This window comes from Ursus maritimus, unplaced genomic scaffold (genome assembly GCF_017311325.1).
Source record: "Ursus maritimus isolate PB19 unplaced genomic scaffold, ASM1731132v1 scaffold_25, whole genome shotgun sequence".
Taxonomy (NCBI): Eukaryota; Metazoa; Chordata; class Mammalia; order Carnivora; family Ursidae; genus Ursus; species Ursus maritimus.
Window position 1 is genome coordinate 44291378 of NW_024425008.1, and position 17662 is coordinate 44309039.

Consider the following 17662-nt stretch of genomic DNA (forward strand, 5'->3'; position numbering starts at 1 on the left):
CCCCCCCCCCCGGTTTCTTCTACAGTTCTGCACACGGTAAGTGCTCAATGAACGCTTGCTGATTGTCCTGGGGCAAAGAAAAGTACATACTTGAGACTTAGAAAAAATAAGAATTTTTCCAAAGGACTGTACGGTCTTTCAAATCACTCACTTTCTTTACTTGTTCCATTGACAGGTTTTGCTAGAAAGATTATCCTGGAAAAATAGCTTCTCTTCCTGTCCCTGAAGTGAGTCCAATTGCTTTTCCCTGTATCTCTTCCAGAGGGCCATCTGCTCTGCCCCCAGGAGAAGCTTCTGCTGCTCCCCACGGATAGTCTGATGGGGAGCCAACACCCTGATCGTTCCCTACACTTTCATTAGTGACGTTTACTTGAGAGTCCTAGGCTGGGACGCCTTTTGTTTCCACAGGACTTCCTCTAAAAATACCACAAAATTAGGTTGTCAGGGAGATTACATGAAACCCAAATGATACATTTGGTATTTAATTTTAAAAGCACGACTGAGTAAAAACAGTGTTTATAGCTGCACATTTTAAGTCTGCTGCATGGTTATTCTGTTGTCTGCCACCTTCACGATATTTAAAAACATCTTCCCAGGCAAGGGACATCATTCACAATTGTTCGAAGAAACAGCTCACGGTGTAAAAGGAACACAAGCAGGAGACCGTGCACACGTCAAATCTGACCCGTACCTGCATTTCCAGGAACGCTGAGCACTGTCCCGATGGAGATCAGGATCGGGTATGTCAGCACCACGCCGACATTCACCAGGATGTTGAAGGCTGCAAAATCAAGGAGGAGGGAGAGGATGAAGGGAAACTGATCTGCGGGGCTCTTCCCTTCTTAACGTACTAGAACCAGGGTTTTTGTTAAACTCTGCCTTCTACACTGCCTGCACCTTTGGTCAATTAACTCTCTAATTTGGGAGCCAGAGGCACGTTTCTCGATGGAAGTGGTCTGTTCTTTTCTCTCCTCTGCCACCTTGGGTGCCTGATCTCTTGCCAGTTGGCTGTCAAGGGGCCTACAGAGCAAATGCAAAGTGGTGAAATGATCAATTCCATTCCGGACACTGCTTATTAGCACTACAAAGGTGGGCTGGGGCCAGCCAGAGCTTGAAAGCAGAAGACTGATTGAAGTTTGGGCTTTTTCCCTCTGTTACTTTGCTTTATCATGCCCTATTCCTGGATAATTAAAAGGCTCTGTGTTCCTGCCTAAACAGAGCTCTACCCAGGACGGCCTATGCTGTTTTATTTCCTTTCTCTAGTGGTGAGCATCACACAGGTAAACAGAAGTGGGCTCAATGTAGTGCACTGAACCCGAGGGACGTTTTCCACATCCTGATTTATGCACAGATCACCCAAGTACAGGTCCAGAACTGAAGGAAGGGGTAACTAGATAACCTTTAATTAATATCTTTAGATCTTTTTAGTAAAATATAAAACAATCATCTACCCCTTACAAAAATGTTTAAAAATACATGTTTTCAAAAGAAAAACAATTATAATGAAAGAGAAACAATGATAAACTACATAACATTATTTTATTTTATTATTTTTTAATTAATTTATTTTTAGGTAGGCTCTATGCTGGGAATTTGGGTTATGACTGTTCCCAGCTAGGTTGTTTTTGGCCAGGAAATTATCTAGGCATTTTTAATTAGGATGTTTGGGTCTTAGGAGATCAAGACCTGAGCCAAGATCAAGAGTCTGACGCTTAACCCACTGAGCCACCCAGGTGCCCCTACATAGCATTATTTTAATGGTTTCAATCCAGTGTTTGTTTTAGGGGTTGGACAGATGAGTACTAGCAACTATGAATGGTCCTCCATTCAGAGAGATCTCTATGTAAATGATTCAACCATGCTGCCTATATCTCTATAGCACCAAAGATGGTTCTAGAATATTCCATTCAGAACAGTGTTTATTCTTCTATTGCTATCTACAGTTCTTGCTTTAGTTAAGCCCACTCACTGGGTTATCTGGAGTCACTTGTACTTGGTAGTTAGAGATAGTGTGTTTGACTTTCATAAAACTTGGGCTCCCTCAACTCTCTCCCCAGACTCAGGGAGTCAACTATGGCACACTCTAACAAGTCAGGACTTTATTCAATCCCAGACGGACTCTGCTAAACTCCTGAACTGTTCTTTTATTGGCTGAACTGGATATTTCAGCAGATTGAAAGTATTGGTATTTGGGTGAGAAATGAGCTCTTCCCACTCAGCAAGAAACAGGTGGCTTCACCGAAATGTGTTGTCTGTTTTTAATTAGTTCTTTAGAATACTCACTCACTTTTCTGACACCCTAAGGACAAGAATATATAATTCAGTATGTTCTCTGCAGCACGGGACCTGGCCCAAGTTTCAGTGGGACTCGGACATGTCAGGTGAACGGACCAGGCCAGCCTGCATTTGGGCGAAGGCTCTCCCTGGCAGACGGGCCGACCTGTGAGAAGGAATGAGGCAAGGGGAGCCTACACAGACAAAAGCTGTAGTTACAGACGATGTGGGCGGGGCCAGAGGACCACCTGCTGTTTGTCCAGCCAAGCTCCTGCCAGATCATAACTGGTGACTATGGAGAAGAGAGGGATGGAAAGAAGAACTCAAGAACAGGAGCAGTGAAGACCGTATAAACCCTGGGATGTGCGACATAGTCGCTCATTTTGTCACAGAGAAGCTTGGGCACCGTGAGGACTGCAGTGGGCTGGGGACGGGCTGGGTGGAGCAGCTCTAGCACCAGTGGTGCTATGCCTAGTGGAGTCTGGGGACCATGCTGCGTGAAGGAGAACTAGTATCCCGCTAGCCTGGGTGACACCCAGCCTGAGTGGGGCTGGTGTATGAGAATATATTAGACCTGCCAAGGGATCTCTGTTGGTGAAGGGCTACTTTGCAGCAAGCTGGAGATCATGTGTACATAGCTGGGGCCAAGAGTCAGTGAAATTTGGGTTATGACTGCTCCCAGCTAGATTGGTTTTGGCCAGGATATTATCTAGGCACTTTCAATTAGGATGTTTGGATCTTATGGAAACACTGCTATTGATTTCCACTCAATTTAGCAGAGGTTATGAAAGGTCATAACTACATGTTTTTGGACTTCACAAGTAGAATTCAAAGGACTAACAACATTTGATCCTTCTCTTGTCTAAGACCTCCCCTTAGGGTCCTGGACCACAGAAGAGAAAAGATGACCCCAATGCTTATGTGGGAATGAAAACCAGGGCAGTGTTTTTCTCCCAGGAATTGCAAAACTGCTTCAGATCATGTCACCTTGATAAAGAAGATCCACTGAGGGTTTAGCAGATGTCCTGCATGTCAGGTGTGGTGGGCAAATGGGGACTAGGCAGAGGGGGCTGTCCTTAGGAAGGATGAGGACAGAGGAGCAGAATGAAAGTGATCTGGTTCTTAGTGAAGGGGCACCGAATCATGTAGTGGTTACTGTTGTTCACCTGCTTGGGGAGAGAACAGCAGCCTTGTTATTTTTCAGGTTCCTTTTACAGCGAGGGACAGAAGGGCACAGCTGGAAAGTGGGAGCCCCCTGGTTGCTCAGGTGAAGCAGACCACCTTGAGTTTGGGCAGTTTGGAGAGAAAACATTAGAAAGACTCCAGGTGACTTTCTCTTGGTCATCAACTAGGCACAGCCTTACTTAGCAGGGCGACCAAGTCCAGTTCTGCCTTCTTCTCTTGCTTGCTGAGGGCTTCCTATCTCAAATTCATTCTCCATACACAGCCAGAGCGGGCTGACTAAAATGCAGATGTGAGCCTGTCATCTCTGCTTCAGGATTTTTAAGTGGACTTTAAATCCACTCCCCTGAACGGGGTTCCGGACCCTTCATGACCTGTTTCTTTCCAGAACGTCATCTCCTTCCCTCATCCCTATTCCTCCTGCACTTGGTGCTCCAGCCATTTTGATCCACTTTGAGCTCTTTGAATGCACCATCTCCTCTCTCCCTCTGCCTGATGCACCGTGCTACACCTGGAACACAGTGACATCGTACAGTACATCACGAAGAATGGACAAGGCTGCTTGAAGACCAGTGGTGATCAGAGTGGCCTGGGCCTCCAGCTCACACCTTGACCCATGGGAGGTATACCAGTTGAACATCTCTGATCTAATCAGGCAATTGCCTGCAAAGAACCTTGTAACCATTAACCAACCTTAGGTAAGTTTGGGAAATAGAGGATAAAGGTTCCCAAGGGAATAACCCTACTATGATCATCTATCTGTCCAAGGAAAGGTCAAGTGACATAGGGAATGGAAGGTGAAACCCAGGGCCACTTACCCAGCCACAGCCCGGCCATCCCACAGAGATAGCCCCATGGCAGAGCTGCAAACGAGGACCAGTGCTCCACCTTGGTGAAATACAGGATGACCGGGGTGAAAGAGATGAAGATCAGATTGAAGAAACCCAACGTGGAGACAAAGTGTGCCGCTTCGCCAAAGTTAGCACTTCCAAGGAACATCTTGAACAAAACCTGGGTCGGGAGAGAAACTCCTTAGCCACACCGTTAGAGACTTTGTTAGAGCAGAAAGGCAAGTTCTACACAGTGAACTGACCAGCCCAGGGCTTATTCCCTATTTCTTCTTACCCCACCATCTCTGTGGCATTAAATAGGCCATTGACATAAGGAATTAAAATGCCCTGTAGTCTTCATCTGAAACAGCAAATGCCGTAAAATGAATTTCTTATGGTGTTGGAAGCTGCTGAAGGCATTGTGTTGAACGCTACCATCGGGGATGGGTACAGGGTGAATGATAACTAAGAGTGCAGACAAACTCAGGACGATCTAGGGTTGAGATGCCATCAATTCTTCCCCTCAAGCGTGGGATTCATTTTACCCGTATTCTGACAGATACCAAAAACTAAATTAGACGATCATTATGTTGTTGGGAGAAGTAATAATAACACCTTGGATTTATAAGCACTTTTCTCTCTGAGCTTGACATAGTTTCACAAATATTGTGTTTATTCTCCAGATTTAAAAAAATGTTTTTCTGGATATAAATCCTTGTACTGAGGAAAATAGCAAGGAGGTGTGAATGGCCAACATAAGCCACGTTGGGCTGAGGAGGAGCCAGGTGTCTAGTCGATGCTTCTTGGCTTTACAGCCCTTCTGCTTCCTATGTTAATCCATGACCAACGTAGAATGGATCAGATCTTTCCGACGGTGCACATTTGATTTCAGGCATGTCTGCAAATGTTATTGCTCCCAGAATGAACACATCTATAACCCGGTCAGGAGAATTCTCTCAGTAAGACAGCCATCCCCGTTACATAGCAATGCCAGCTATTGCTTTTAATTTCAACTGAACTTACTATTTTTTTTCTCTTGAGAGACTTAAACAAGAGAACTTGACCCTGTGCTGTTCTTTGGTCCCATCAGACACCTCAGTGGAGTCTCAGTTGGGGGCCAGTTAGACACTAATGGCAATTGAGTGAAAACTTGTCAAGCTTGTCACAGAATCAGTGGGCCAGGAAATGTCAATATGGAAATAGACTCAGTGTCCTCGGAGCACAGTGTTGGTGAATAATCAGAACAGGCGTTCAGGAGGGATGCGAAGGGCAGTTTCCTGCTTTTCACAGAGAATTTTCTCATTGAAACACCAAGAGAGGTGAAAGTGGAACGGTGCCTTAGCTGCACCCCGAAAGCCGGCTCTGAAAAGTGGAGCTTTGGGGATAACCTTTTAGATCTCCTCTTTGAGTCCTTGCTTCTGAAGTCAGGGGCAAGGACTGAATAGATTTTCCACTGATGACGGGCAGCTCCGGCGGAGACTGAGTGGCGAGTACTTAGTGCAGGGCCAGAGTGCCCATCTGAGAGGAAAGGAGGCCCTTCGTTCACTAATGACAGGAGTTCCTGTGGCTTGAGGTGAATACGTAACAGTCAACTCGCAAGCGACAGCTTGTTATTTTCTCTCTCACTGGAGAGAAAATCATGACTATAGGTAATTAACGTAAAGAAACTTAAAGAGAGGAGGGGTCTTTCTCGGCCCCTGCTGCAACGGGTTGATGATTGTGGAGGGGCAGAGGCGTGGGGCATGGGCTTTGGAGGTGGCCAGTGGGAACTGAAATCTTTCTATCGCTTCCTGGCTCTCTGCCCTTGTGCAAGTTATGAATCTTTTAAACCTCAGTTTCTTCATCTGGAAAGTGGCGATAAGTGCCTGTGCCTCAGAAAGTTGAGTTAGCATAGGTGAAAATTTCTGGCAAGTGCCCAGCATGTTGCAAGTACCCAGTAAACGGTGCTTAGTCTTATTTGAACCATCTTTTTTGTCCCCCTAGTCAAGAACTTCTTTGTCCTGCCTTCCTTTATGACTTGAGTCTAAGCTATGAATGACAGCTGACGACATAAAACAAGGCACAACGTACCTTATATAATGCGGACGTAGAGGCTGAGCCCACCGCAAATGCCACTCCTATGATCGAATCCGTGTGGAAATTATCCGCATATGCCATCATGACGATGCCGGTAATGGCCATGATTGCAGCAACTATCTGTCGAATAGAACACAAAGAAATTGAAAAAAATTGATGCTTTCCTATGTCAGGGCAAGCAATTGAAGACTTCCTGAGAGTTGCTAAATGCTTCCTCAAACCCAATTACCTCTTGTACATCACCGTTTCAATGTAGGAAGGGTCAGTATTAACAAGAAATCAGTGTGCTTGTGAGACATTCAGAGAGAATATAAAAGCTGCTCACGTTCTAATTAAGGGCTAGTAATTGCGGTTTAATTTTTTAGCTCAACTTCTTAGAGATTAATATCCATGTTGGTGAAATGCATTTAATAGGAAATCACTCCAGAGCATTTTCATCTATACTGTATTCTCTTTCTTTCTTCAAACAATTCAGCATACATTTTCATCAGCTCCTCGGATCAATGCGTGATTTTGAAGATTGACACATAACCAGGACTTGATTAGGGAGACGTAACATTGGTGCAGCTAAGAGGCAAAATTTAGGCCAAGGGTAAAAAAGGAAAGTGTATCATATCTCCTACTGATTTATAAGGAGGGAGCTGAGTTCGCACTGGCACATGGCTAGTTCCTCCTTTGGTTTATGTGCACATTAACCGCATAAAGATACTTTTACCCCATTATTCTAGAGCATTAACTGCATAAAGTGAAATATTCATAATTTGATTAAAATCATAATGGTTTACTATAAATTGATATGATCCTGATCTATTCAAAACAGGGCTTCACTCCCTTAGTGAAACGCTGATTTGCATCTGTTTCTGAAATTATCTTGACCCGATTCTACTGGAAAAACATTTCAGAACTATAGTAAACAGCTCAATGACGGCCCTGAAACAGGGAACAATATGTCATTTCCCTGCGAAACAGTCTCGCTGACTTTTAAACCAACATGCAGCTTTGCGGGAAATGTATAGGCACCTGGAGGTTAATTTTGTTAAGGTTCAGTTCTGAGTATTCCCAGGTCAAGCAATTCCTGTGAGATAGCTTTTCCACGTGTGTGACTTTTTTTGGCCCCTCCGAATGTTATTAGTGAATTATTTATTACAACAAAATGTAGCTCTTCGACATGTGACTGTAGACTCGCTCCAGGCCAGTGCAGAGTCTGAGAGCGATGACACGTGTAATTTAGATGACGCTAAGGCGATTCTTTTGTTAATGACCCCCCCAAAGCACGTGCGCTGTTGGTTTCAGACCTCGCTTCGTGCTAAAGCATCTTTTATGAGAAACAGCAGGAGTCCTTGAGAACAGACGCTGACATGTCAGCAGTGAAAAACCGTCTTCATAAAGCGTTTTTCCAGGAGGCTGCTTGATGGGAGGCGTTTCTCTTGCTGAGTGAATATCATGTTCTCCAAAGCTCCCAGGCATGTGTTCTAGTTAGGCTTTGCCTCTCACTAGAGGGAATAGAATCTAATACACACACCATGAGGTGTCAAGGAAATTTCCCAAACAAGAAGTAATAGACTCATAAATAAACATGGGGAGGGGGTTATCTCGACCTGGAAATTCTGTGAGGGCTATCATTTTCTTTGATTTGGGGATTTACAGTTCAGCCCAGGACTTGCAACGATCCTTTGGGCAGTCTGATTTCAGAGAAATGAAAAGGCACGTTAGACACTGGCATTTTCTGATTTGTTTTTGTGTTTAAATAATGTTCACGGGCCAAAGTGTTCAGGTGCACGAGTAGATTTCCCCCGTAAGACTGAGCTTGTAGGACAATAAGTTTGAATCAATATTTGTTTTCTTTCAGCCAAGCATCAGTTACGTTTTCTTGTTCAGATCAAGACAGGGTTCTTAGAATACAGTATTACTCGTACTGAACTCTAACATGATGTACTGTTTCATATTTAAAATTATTAAAATTATTCTATAATATAAATATCTGGGTTCTGGCAGTTGTGCGTAATACAGAATTCTGGGTTTAGGGAACTATGAAAACAAACAGCCTATACAAAAAAAAAAAAAAAAGCAAAAAATAGGAACACTGTCTGGAAAGCGATGAACATTTGATACTATTCCCCCCAGGATATGGCTTCAGTTAGAAGCACTTCCTTTTCTGAGTCAGCCTTTAGTAAAAATATATATGCACAATATGTCTATTATAAAATTTTCCCAAGATAGGAATTGGGTATGGACAAAGATTATACATTTTATAGCAATTCAAAATTATAACTGTGATGAGCCTTTTAAAGATCTCCATTACATTTTATATTCCAGTGCTTGTGGAAATATTAGCTGGACCACTTAAGTTGACATATCAATTACACCAGTGTCTCTTTCAATTGCCCGTCATGGAGAGGAGCATTTTTCACGTCGGGGGGCCAATGTGGTTAGTTAAGTTCTAAAAGCATGAAAATCTGAATATTTGAGATGTTAGGAAAAATTCTTCTCTATGGTATGGACAGTAATTTATAGGTTATATAGGTTTCCTGGGAGGAAAAGATAAGTTAAATTATTTTCCACATTTTTTATTTAAATTTCACAACTATCTAACAGAACAAATTTTCTATGACTATGTTTTAAGAAATGTTCAATGTGGGGAGTTAAGATGGCGGAGGAGTAGGAGACACCGTTTTCAGCCGGTCCCCCGAGTCGAGCTGGATAGGTACCAGACCAGCCTAAACAACCACGGAACCAGCCTGAGACGCAGGAAGACGCATCTGGATCTCTACAAATGAACATCTCCAGCGCTGAGTATTGAGGTACGAAGCGGGGAGCCATGAAACCGGGCACAGATATCGGAAGATAAACGGAAGGGGGAGGGAGCCGCCGTGTTCGGGCGCCGGGAAGCGGTAGCCACTTGCACGGGGGAGCGGGCGGGCTCGCGGACAGCACCCGCAAAACAGCAGACTGAGACCGTGAGCCGGGTGCGCGCGCCACCAGGCATCTCGCGGAACACCGGAATCCCGGTGCGCTCACTGGATCCAGACTGAGACCGGGAGATCCGGGAGCGGGCGCGGGGCGGCTGGCGGCATTAGAAACACAAAGGACAGAGACACGCCGGCCCTGGAAGTGAGGGCTGGGACGCCGGGTGTGGGGCGCACATCCCGGGACGCTGCAGGGTTGAGCAGCACCAACAGAAACAGAGTTAAAGTGGCCAGAACATTAGTAGAGAACGGGCCGCAATCCCTCTGTTCTGTGACAATGCAGCCTCTGCTGCCGCTGCTGCTCTCTCAGAAGAGGCACAGCAAATCACCAGGGAAAGCCGCCAGAGAACAAAAGCCTGGAAATACCAGCTCAGAGAGTGCCCCTCCACCAGAACACAGAAGGCAGGCTGAAAAATCAAGAAGCCCACAACCCGGGCGCCTGGGTGGCGCAGTCATTGAGCGCCTGTCTTCGGCTTAGGGCGTGATCCCGGCGTTCCGGAAAGGAGTCCCTCATCGGGCTCCTCCGCTGGGAGCCTGCTTCTTCCTCTCCCACTCCCCTGCTTCTGTTCCCTCTCTCGCTGGTTGGCTGCCACATAAATAAATAAATAAAATCTTTAAAGAAGAAGCCCACATCCCTAAGATCCCTATAAAACAAGGGGCACGGCCTGGGACCCAGTCAATAATTTGGGCTCTGGACAACCCCGCAACCTCTCTTCATCAGAATGACAAGAAGGAGAAGCCCCCCCCAGCAAAGAAAAGACAGTGATTCTGTGGCCTCTGCCACAGAAATAATGGATATGGATGTAACCAAATTATCAGAAATGGAATTCAGAGTAACGATGGTCAAAATGATGAGTAGAATTGAAAAAAGTATTAACGAAAAGGTTACTGAGAATATAGAATCCCTAAGGACAGAAATGAGAGCGAATCTGACAGAAATTAAAAATTCTATGAGCCAAATGCAGGCAAAACTAGAGGCTCTGACGGCCAGGGTCGCAGAAGCAGAGGAACGGGTTAGTGAATTGGAGGATGGGTTAATAGAGGAAAAAATGAAAATAGAAGATGGTCTTAAAAAAATCCACGCCCACGAATGTAGGTTACGGGAGATTACTGACTCAATGAAACGATCCAATGTTAGAATCATCGGCATCCCCGAGGGGGTGGAGAAAAACAGAGGTCTAGAAGAGATATTTGAACAAATTGTAGCTGAAAACTTCCCTAATCTAGCAAGGGAAACAAACATTCGTGTCCAAGAGGCAGAGAGGACCCCTCCCAAGCTCAACCACGACAAACCTACGCCACGTCACGTCATAGTGCAATTCGCAAATATTAGATGCAAGGATACAGTATTGAAAGCGGCCAGGGCAAAGAAATTTCTCACGTACCAAGGCAAAAGCATCAGAATTACGTCAGACCTGTCTACACAGACCTGGAATGAGAGAAAGGGTTGGGGGAGCATATTTAAAGCTCTTTCAGAGAAAAACATGCAGCCAAGGATCCTTTATCCAGCAAGGCTGTCATTCAGAATTGATGGAGAAATAAAGACATTTCAGAATCGCCAGTCACTAACCAATTTTGTAACCACGAAACCAGCCCTACAGGAGATATTACGGGGGGTTCTATAAAAGTAAAAAGGCCCCAAGAGTGATACAGAACAGAAAGTCACAGCCAATACAAACAAAGACTTTACTGGCAACATGGCAACATTAAAATCATATCTCTCAGTAATCAGTCTTAATGTAAATGGTTTGAACCATCCCATAAAACGCCACAGGGTTGCAGATTGGATAAAAAGAAATGACCCATCCATTTGCTGTCTACAAGAGACTCATTTCGAACCCAAAGATGCATTCAGACTGAGAGTAAGGGGATGGAGTACCATCTTTCACGCAAATGGACCTCAAAAGAAAGCTGGGGTAGCAATTCTCATATCAGATAAATTGGATTTTAAACTACAGACTATAGTTAGAGATGCAGAAGGGCACTATATTATTCTTAAGGGAAGTATTCAACAAGTGGATATGACAATTATAAATATATATGCCCCCAACAGGGGAGCAGCAAGATACACAAGCCAACTCTTAACCAGAATAAAGAGACATATAAATAAAAATACATTAATAGTAGGGGACCTCAACACTCCACTCTCAGAAATAGACAGAACACCCTGGCAAAAACTAAGCAAAGAATCAAAGGCTTTGAATGCCATACTCGACGAGTTGGACCTCATAGATATATATAGAACACTACACCCCAGAACCAAAGAATACTCATTCTATTCTAATGCCCATGGAACATTCTCAAGAATAGACCATGTTCTGGGACACAAAACAGGTCTCAACCGATACCAAAAGATTGAAATTATCCCCTGCATATTCTCAGACCACAACGCTCTGAAATTGGAACTCAACCACAAGGAAAAATTTGGAAGAAACTCAAACACTTGGAGACTAAGAACCATCCTGCTCAGGAATGACTCGATAAACCAGGAAATCAAAAATCAAATTAAACAATTTATGGAGACCAATGAGAATGAAAATACAACAGTCCAAAACCTATGGGATACTGCAAAGGCAGTCCTAAGGGGGAAATACATAGCCATCCAAGCCTCACTCAAAAGAATAGAAAAATCTAAAATGCAGTTTTTATATTCTCACCTCAAGAAGCTGGAACAGCAACAGAGGGACAGGCCTAATCCACGCACGAGGAAGCAGTTGACCAAAATTAGAGCTGAAATCAATCAAGCAGAAACCAGAAGTACAGTAGAGCAGATCAACAGGACTAGAAGCTGGTTCTTTGAGAGAATCAATAAAATTGACAGACCACTGGCAAGACTTATCCAAAAGAAAAGAGAAAGGACCCAGATTATTAAAATTATGAATGAAAAAGGAGAGGTCACGACGAACACCATTGAAATTGGAAGGATTATTAGAAATTTTTATCAACAGCTATATGCCAATAAACTAAGCAATCTGGAAGAGATGGAATCCTTCCTGGAAACCTATAAACTACCAAGATTGAAACCGGAAGAAATTGATTCCTTAAACAGGCCAATTAATTATGAAGAAATTGAGTCAGTGATAAACAACCTTCCAAATAACAAAACTCCAGGCCCGGACGGTTTTCCTGGGGAATTCTACCAAACATTCAAAGAAGAAATAATACCTATTCTCCTAAAGCTATTTCAAAAAATAGAAACAGAAGGAAAGCTACCAAACTCATTCTATGAGGCCAATATTACCTTGATCCCCAAACCAGGCAAAGACCCCCTCAAAAAGGAGAATTACAGACCGATTTCCCTAATGAATATGGACGCCAAAATCCTCAACAAGATACTTGCTAATAGAATCCAACAGTACATTAAAAGGATTATCCATCACGATCAAGTGGGATTCATACCTGGGATGCAAGCGTGGTTCAATATTCGCAAATCAATCAGCGTGATACATCATATCAACAAGAAAAGACTCAGGAACCATATGATCCTCTCAATCGATGCCGAAAAAGCATTTGACAAAATACAGCATCCTTTCCTGATTAAAACCCTTCAGAGTGTAGGAATAGAAGGTACATTTCTCAATCTCATAAAAGCCATCTATGAAAAGCCTACTGCAAATATTATTCTCAATGGGGAAAAGCTGGAAGCCTTTCCCTTAAGATCAGGAACTCGACAAGGATGCCCACTCTCGCCACTATTATTCAACATAGTACTAGAAGTCCTTGCAACAGCAATCAGACGACAAAAAGGGATCAAAGGTATTCAAATTGGCAAAGAAGAAGTCAAAATGTCTCTCTTTGCAGATGACATGATACTCTATATGGAAAACCCAAAAGAAGCCACTCCCAAACTATTAGAAGTTATAGAGCAATTCAGTAACGTGGCGGGATACAAAATCAATGCTCAGAAATCAGTTGCATTTCTATACACGAATAACGAGACCGAAGAAAGAGAAATTAGGGAATCCATCCCATTTACAATAGCACCAAAAACCATACGTTACCTTGGAATTAACTTAACCAGAGACGTAAAGGACCTATATTCTAGAAACTATAAATCACTCTTGAAAGACATTGAGGAAGACATAAAAAGATGGAAAGATATTCCATGCTCATGGATTGGAAGAATTAACATAGTTAAAATGTCCATGCTACCCAGAGCAATCTACACTTTCAATGCTATCCCGATCAAAATACCGAGGACATTTTTCAAAGAACTGGAACAAATAGTCCTTAAATTTGTATGGAAACAGAAAAGGCCCCGAATCTCCAAGGAACTGTTGAAAAGGAAAAACAAAGCTGGGGGCATCACAATGCCGGATTTCGAGCTGTACTACAAAGCTGTGATCACAAAGACAGCATGGTACTGGCACAAAAACAGACACATAGACCAATGGAACAGAATAGAGAGCCCAGAAATGGACCCTCGGCTCTTTGGGCAACTAATATTTGATAAAGCAGGAAAAAACATCCGGTGGGAAAAAGACAGTCTCTTCAATAAATGGTGCTGGGAAAATTGGACAGCTACATGCAAAAGAATGAAACTTGACCACTCTCTCACACCATACACAAAAATAAACTCCAAATGGATGAAAGACCTCGATGTGAGACAGGAATCCATCAAAATTCTAGAGGAGAACATAGGCAGCAACCTCTACGACATCGGCCAAAGCAACCTTTTTCATGACACATCCCCAAAGGCAAGAGAAACAAAAGATAAAATGAATTTATGGGACTTCATCAAGATTAAAAGTTTCTGCACAGCCAAGGAAACAGTCAGAAAAACTAAGAGGCAGCCCACGGAATGGGAGAATATATTTGCAAATGACACTACAGATAAAGGACTGGTATCCAAGATCTACAAAGAACTTCTCAAACTCAATACACGAGAAACAAATAAACAAATCAAAAAATGGGCAGAAGATATGAACAGACACTTTTCCAATGAAGACATACAAATGGCTAACAGACACATGAAAAAATGTTCAAAATCATTAGCCATCAAGGAAATTCAAATCAAAACCACACTGAGATACCACCTTACGCCAGTTAGAATGGCAAAAATAGACAAGGCAAGAAACAACAATTGTTGGAGAGGATGTGGAGAAAGGGGATCCCTCCTACATTGTTGGTGGGAATGCAAGTTGGTACAGCCACTCTGGAAAACAGTGTGGAGGTCCCTTAAAAAGTTAAAAATTGAGCTACCCTATGATCCAGCCATTGCACTACTGGGTATTTACCCCAAAGATACAGACGTAGTGAAGAGAAGGGCCATATGCACCCCAATGTTCATAGCAGCAATGTCCACAATAGCTAAATCGTGGAAGGAGCCGAGATGCCCTGCAACAGATGACTGGATTAAGAAGTTGTGGTCCATATATACAATGGAATATTACTCAGCAATCAGAAAGAATGAGTTCTCAACATTTGCTACAACATGGACAGCACTGGAGGAGATAATGCTAAGTGAAATAAGTCAAGCAGAGAAAGACAACTATCATATGATTTCTCTCATCTATGGAACATAAGAACTAGAATGATCAGTAGGGGAAGAAAGGGATAAAGAAAGGGGGGGTAATCAGAAGGGGGAATGAAACATGAGAGACTATGGACTATGAGAAACAAACTGAGGACTTCAGAGGGGAGGGGGGTGGGGGAATGGGATAGACCGGTGATGGGTAGTAAGGAGGGCACGTATTGCATGGTGCACTGGGTGTTATACACAACTAATGAATCATCGAGCCTTACATCGGAAACCTGGGATGTACTGTATGGTGACTAACATAATATAATAAAAAATCATTAAAAAAAATAAATAAATAAAAAGAGAAAACATATTAAAAAAAAAAAAGAAATGTTCAATGTGTTTCTTACCTACACAGCTGGAATTCAGGGAGGAGAGCTCAGCTAGTCTAGGAAATGCAGGGAAATGTGGAGGGGGGAGGCTCAGTGGAGTGGTCACTCGGATGATCCCAGAGTGACTCTGTTTGGCACCCTGGGTTCACTGTGGAGCGAATACTTTTCAAATTTCCAGAGAACAAATAGTGTAAGCACAGAGCTGAGTCACAGGTATTTTCAGAATTAATCAGTTATCAAGCAAGGATTAATAGTCTGTTCTTTTGAACAAAACACACAAAATGACTCTTCTTGGACTCGGGACACTGGACATGTGCCTGTGGGAAGCCTGTGCCTTAAATCCTGGGTCGGAAGTGCTCCTATGTGCACATCTTCACGGGGACGACCCCCAAAATACCTTTGAGCACGTTAGCGTCCACATGAGGGATGCTTCTGCTGAAAAGACACCATCTCATGGTGTCCCCTGTCTGGCTCCAGAAAAATGTGGCTCTCCTCACAACCTACTCCAGTTCCAGCCCTATAACCAACCAGGGTGTCTAAATAAGACAGAGGACTCGCCGCTACCATTTCCTGAATCTGGTTCGGGTGAGCGTGTTCGTGACTGTAATGACCGTACCACTGCCAATGCCTCATCTTTAACTTTGGAACCCTCTCGGCCTCTCATGTCATGGTGTGCCCACCTTGGGGGAGTACCCCAAGGAAGAGGAGTTAGTTAGCCCATTTGTCCAGCACACCTCTGAAGGGACATTTCCTCCTCAGCCAGCTACCTTCTTCTGCAGGCTCAGGCCCCTCTGAGAGCCTCCTGTCAACTTTCAGGGCTAATCAGAGGGAGACCATGAGCTGGCTGAGTGTGTTCCTAAAGCCCAAAGATGACTTTAGGGGTCAACATTTGATAATCTCACTGTGCTACTTACCACATGTGACCCTGCATGAAAGCTAGGCTTCTGTCACCTCTCAAAGAATTCATCTGTACACATAAAAGCTAGAGAAACATCTGGCTTTTGGCTGTTTCTTTTTTTTTTTCTTCTTGTAACATCATTTCTTTTCTTTTCTTTTTTTGTCTCAGGCCTTCCAAACCACAAGGGTTCTTGATCTCTGTGAGGGTTCACCAGCCTCATTACATTTACTGTTTCCCCCATTGACAAAATGGCGTCCAGAATTTTTAGTTGTGTAACAATACCAGCTCTTGTAGGGTTCAGGGTATTGAGGTGAACCTTTAATGGCTTCTCTAATTGCAGCTGAAATAACTTTCCTTATTTGCCTTGCGCTTAACAGTGTTTCTAAATCTGGGTGAGCATGGAGGAGCTTCCGTGGCTCACAACGGACCCCTGAATCCCAAGCCTACAGCAGCCTCTAGAAGGCAGAGCCTCAAAGCTACGCTGCTGGCAGGGCTGCATTCAAACTCAAGACTAAATGTCCGCAGCTATTGGTGGGATACACACTCATGCTTGCCGGTGAGACTGCACTGATGGTCATCCTTGTTCTCTTGAGTTATTTAAATTGAGTCCATTTTCAAGGAAAACCAAGGCTACGCAGAATCCTTAAGTTGCCCACATGCTCCATTTAAGGTTCCATGAAGGTGAACCATCTGTTTTACTCAGATCCAGTGAAATTGGACAAGAGTTGAAGTGTGAGAAATGAAAGAGGTGGGCAGTGTATAGCTGTACAGATTGTGTGTGTGTGTGTGTGTGTGTGTGTGTGTGTGTGTCTGTGTGGACAGAGGGCACCTGGGGACTGGTCAAACCCAAGTTGTACAGAGCCCCAAACCAAGATTCCCACCCCCAACCCCCAACACACATCCATTTTTATACGAATAAAATCCATCTGCAAATGATCTCCAAGGGAGACCAGGACGGGAAAGGGAGAGAACTGCCAGATGGAAGGACTAAAGGGTGTGCATGGAGGATAGAGCAGATCTACTGATGGCATCTCGTTAAGGGGTTATGGATTCCCTGTGGGTGTAAAATTGGAGAGCGTTCCACTTGAGCTTTCTCCTCCCTGTATTCACAAATTTTTCTCCTGCCAAGAGGGGGATGAAAAGGATGGGTCCCACTACCCATCCTGTGCTGCCTCCTCCAGGAAGCATGAAGGTTCTGGAGAGAGGATTCTGCACTGCCCACGAATGCACGGTCATGGCATAAATGTCAACCAAAGGCAAGATGGAAATGAAAGGTTATCTCGACTCTTCTCTAAATACATAATCTTGGCACAAATCAGTAACAGCTCAGCTCCAGTGTCCTGATTTAGGGCACTCTGGAGCCCAATTTGAATTCAGAGAAGTGCAGGTTAAGCAGCGAAAGATTCTGTTTAACTGACATACGCTAGTCGGTCCATGGTGGATCTTGAAAAGTGTCCGAAAGAGCTACAGTTTGAGAAGTTAACTGCATAGGGACCCAATTACAGCTAGAAAAATATGTGGGTGTCAAGTCGAAGAGACACAAATTCATTTCCTAAATCTGCTAAGGAAGTTTGGGGTCTGCT

At 43.7% G+C, this 17662-nt stretch overlaps 1 protein-coding gene across 1 annotated transcript in view; it reads right to left on the minus strand.

The window, feature by feature from the left end:
- SLC35F4 (solute carrier family 35 member F4) overlaps positions 1 to 17662 on the minus strand; it is a 24082-nt gene that overhangs the window by 1840 nt on the left and 4580 nt on the right. The window contains exons 2-4 of the mRNA XM_008703571.2: positions 6357 to 6482; positions 4275 to 4467; positions 692 to 781 (exon numbers count right to left, since the gene is read on the minus strand). Of these exons, the coding sequence (XP_008701793.2) occupies positions 692 to 781; positions 4275 to 4467; positions 6357 to 6482 (409 nt within the window). The remainder of the gene's footprint in view (positions 1 to 691; positions 782 to 4274; positions 4468 to 6356; positions 6483 to 17662) is intronic.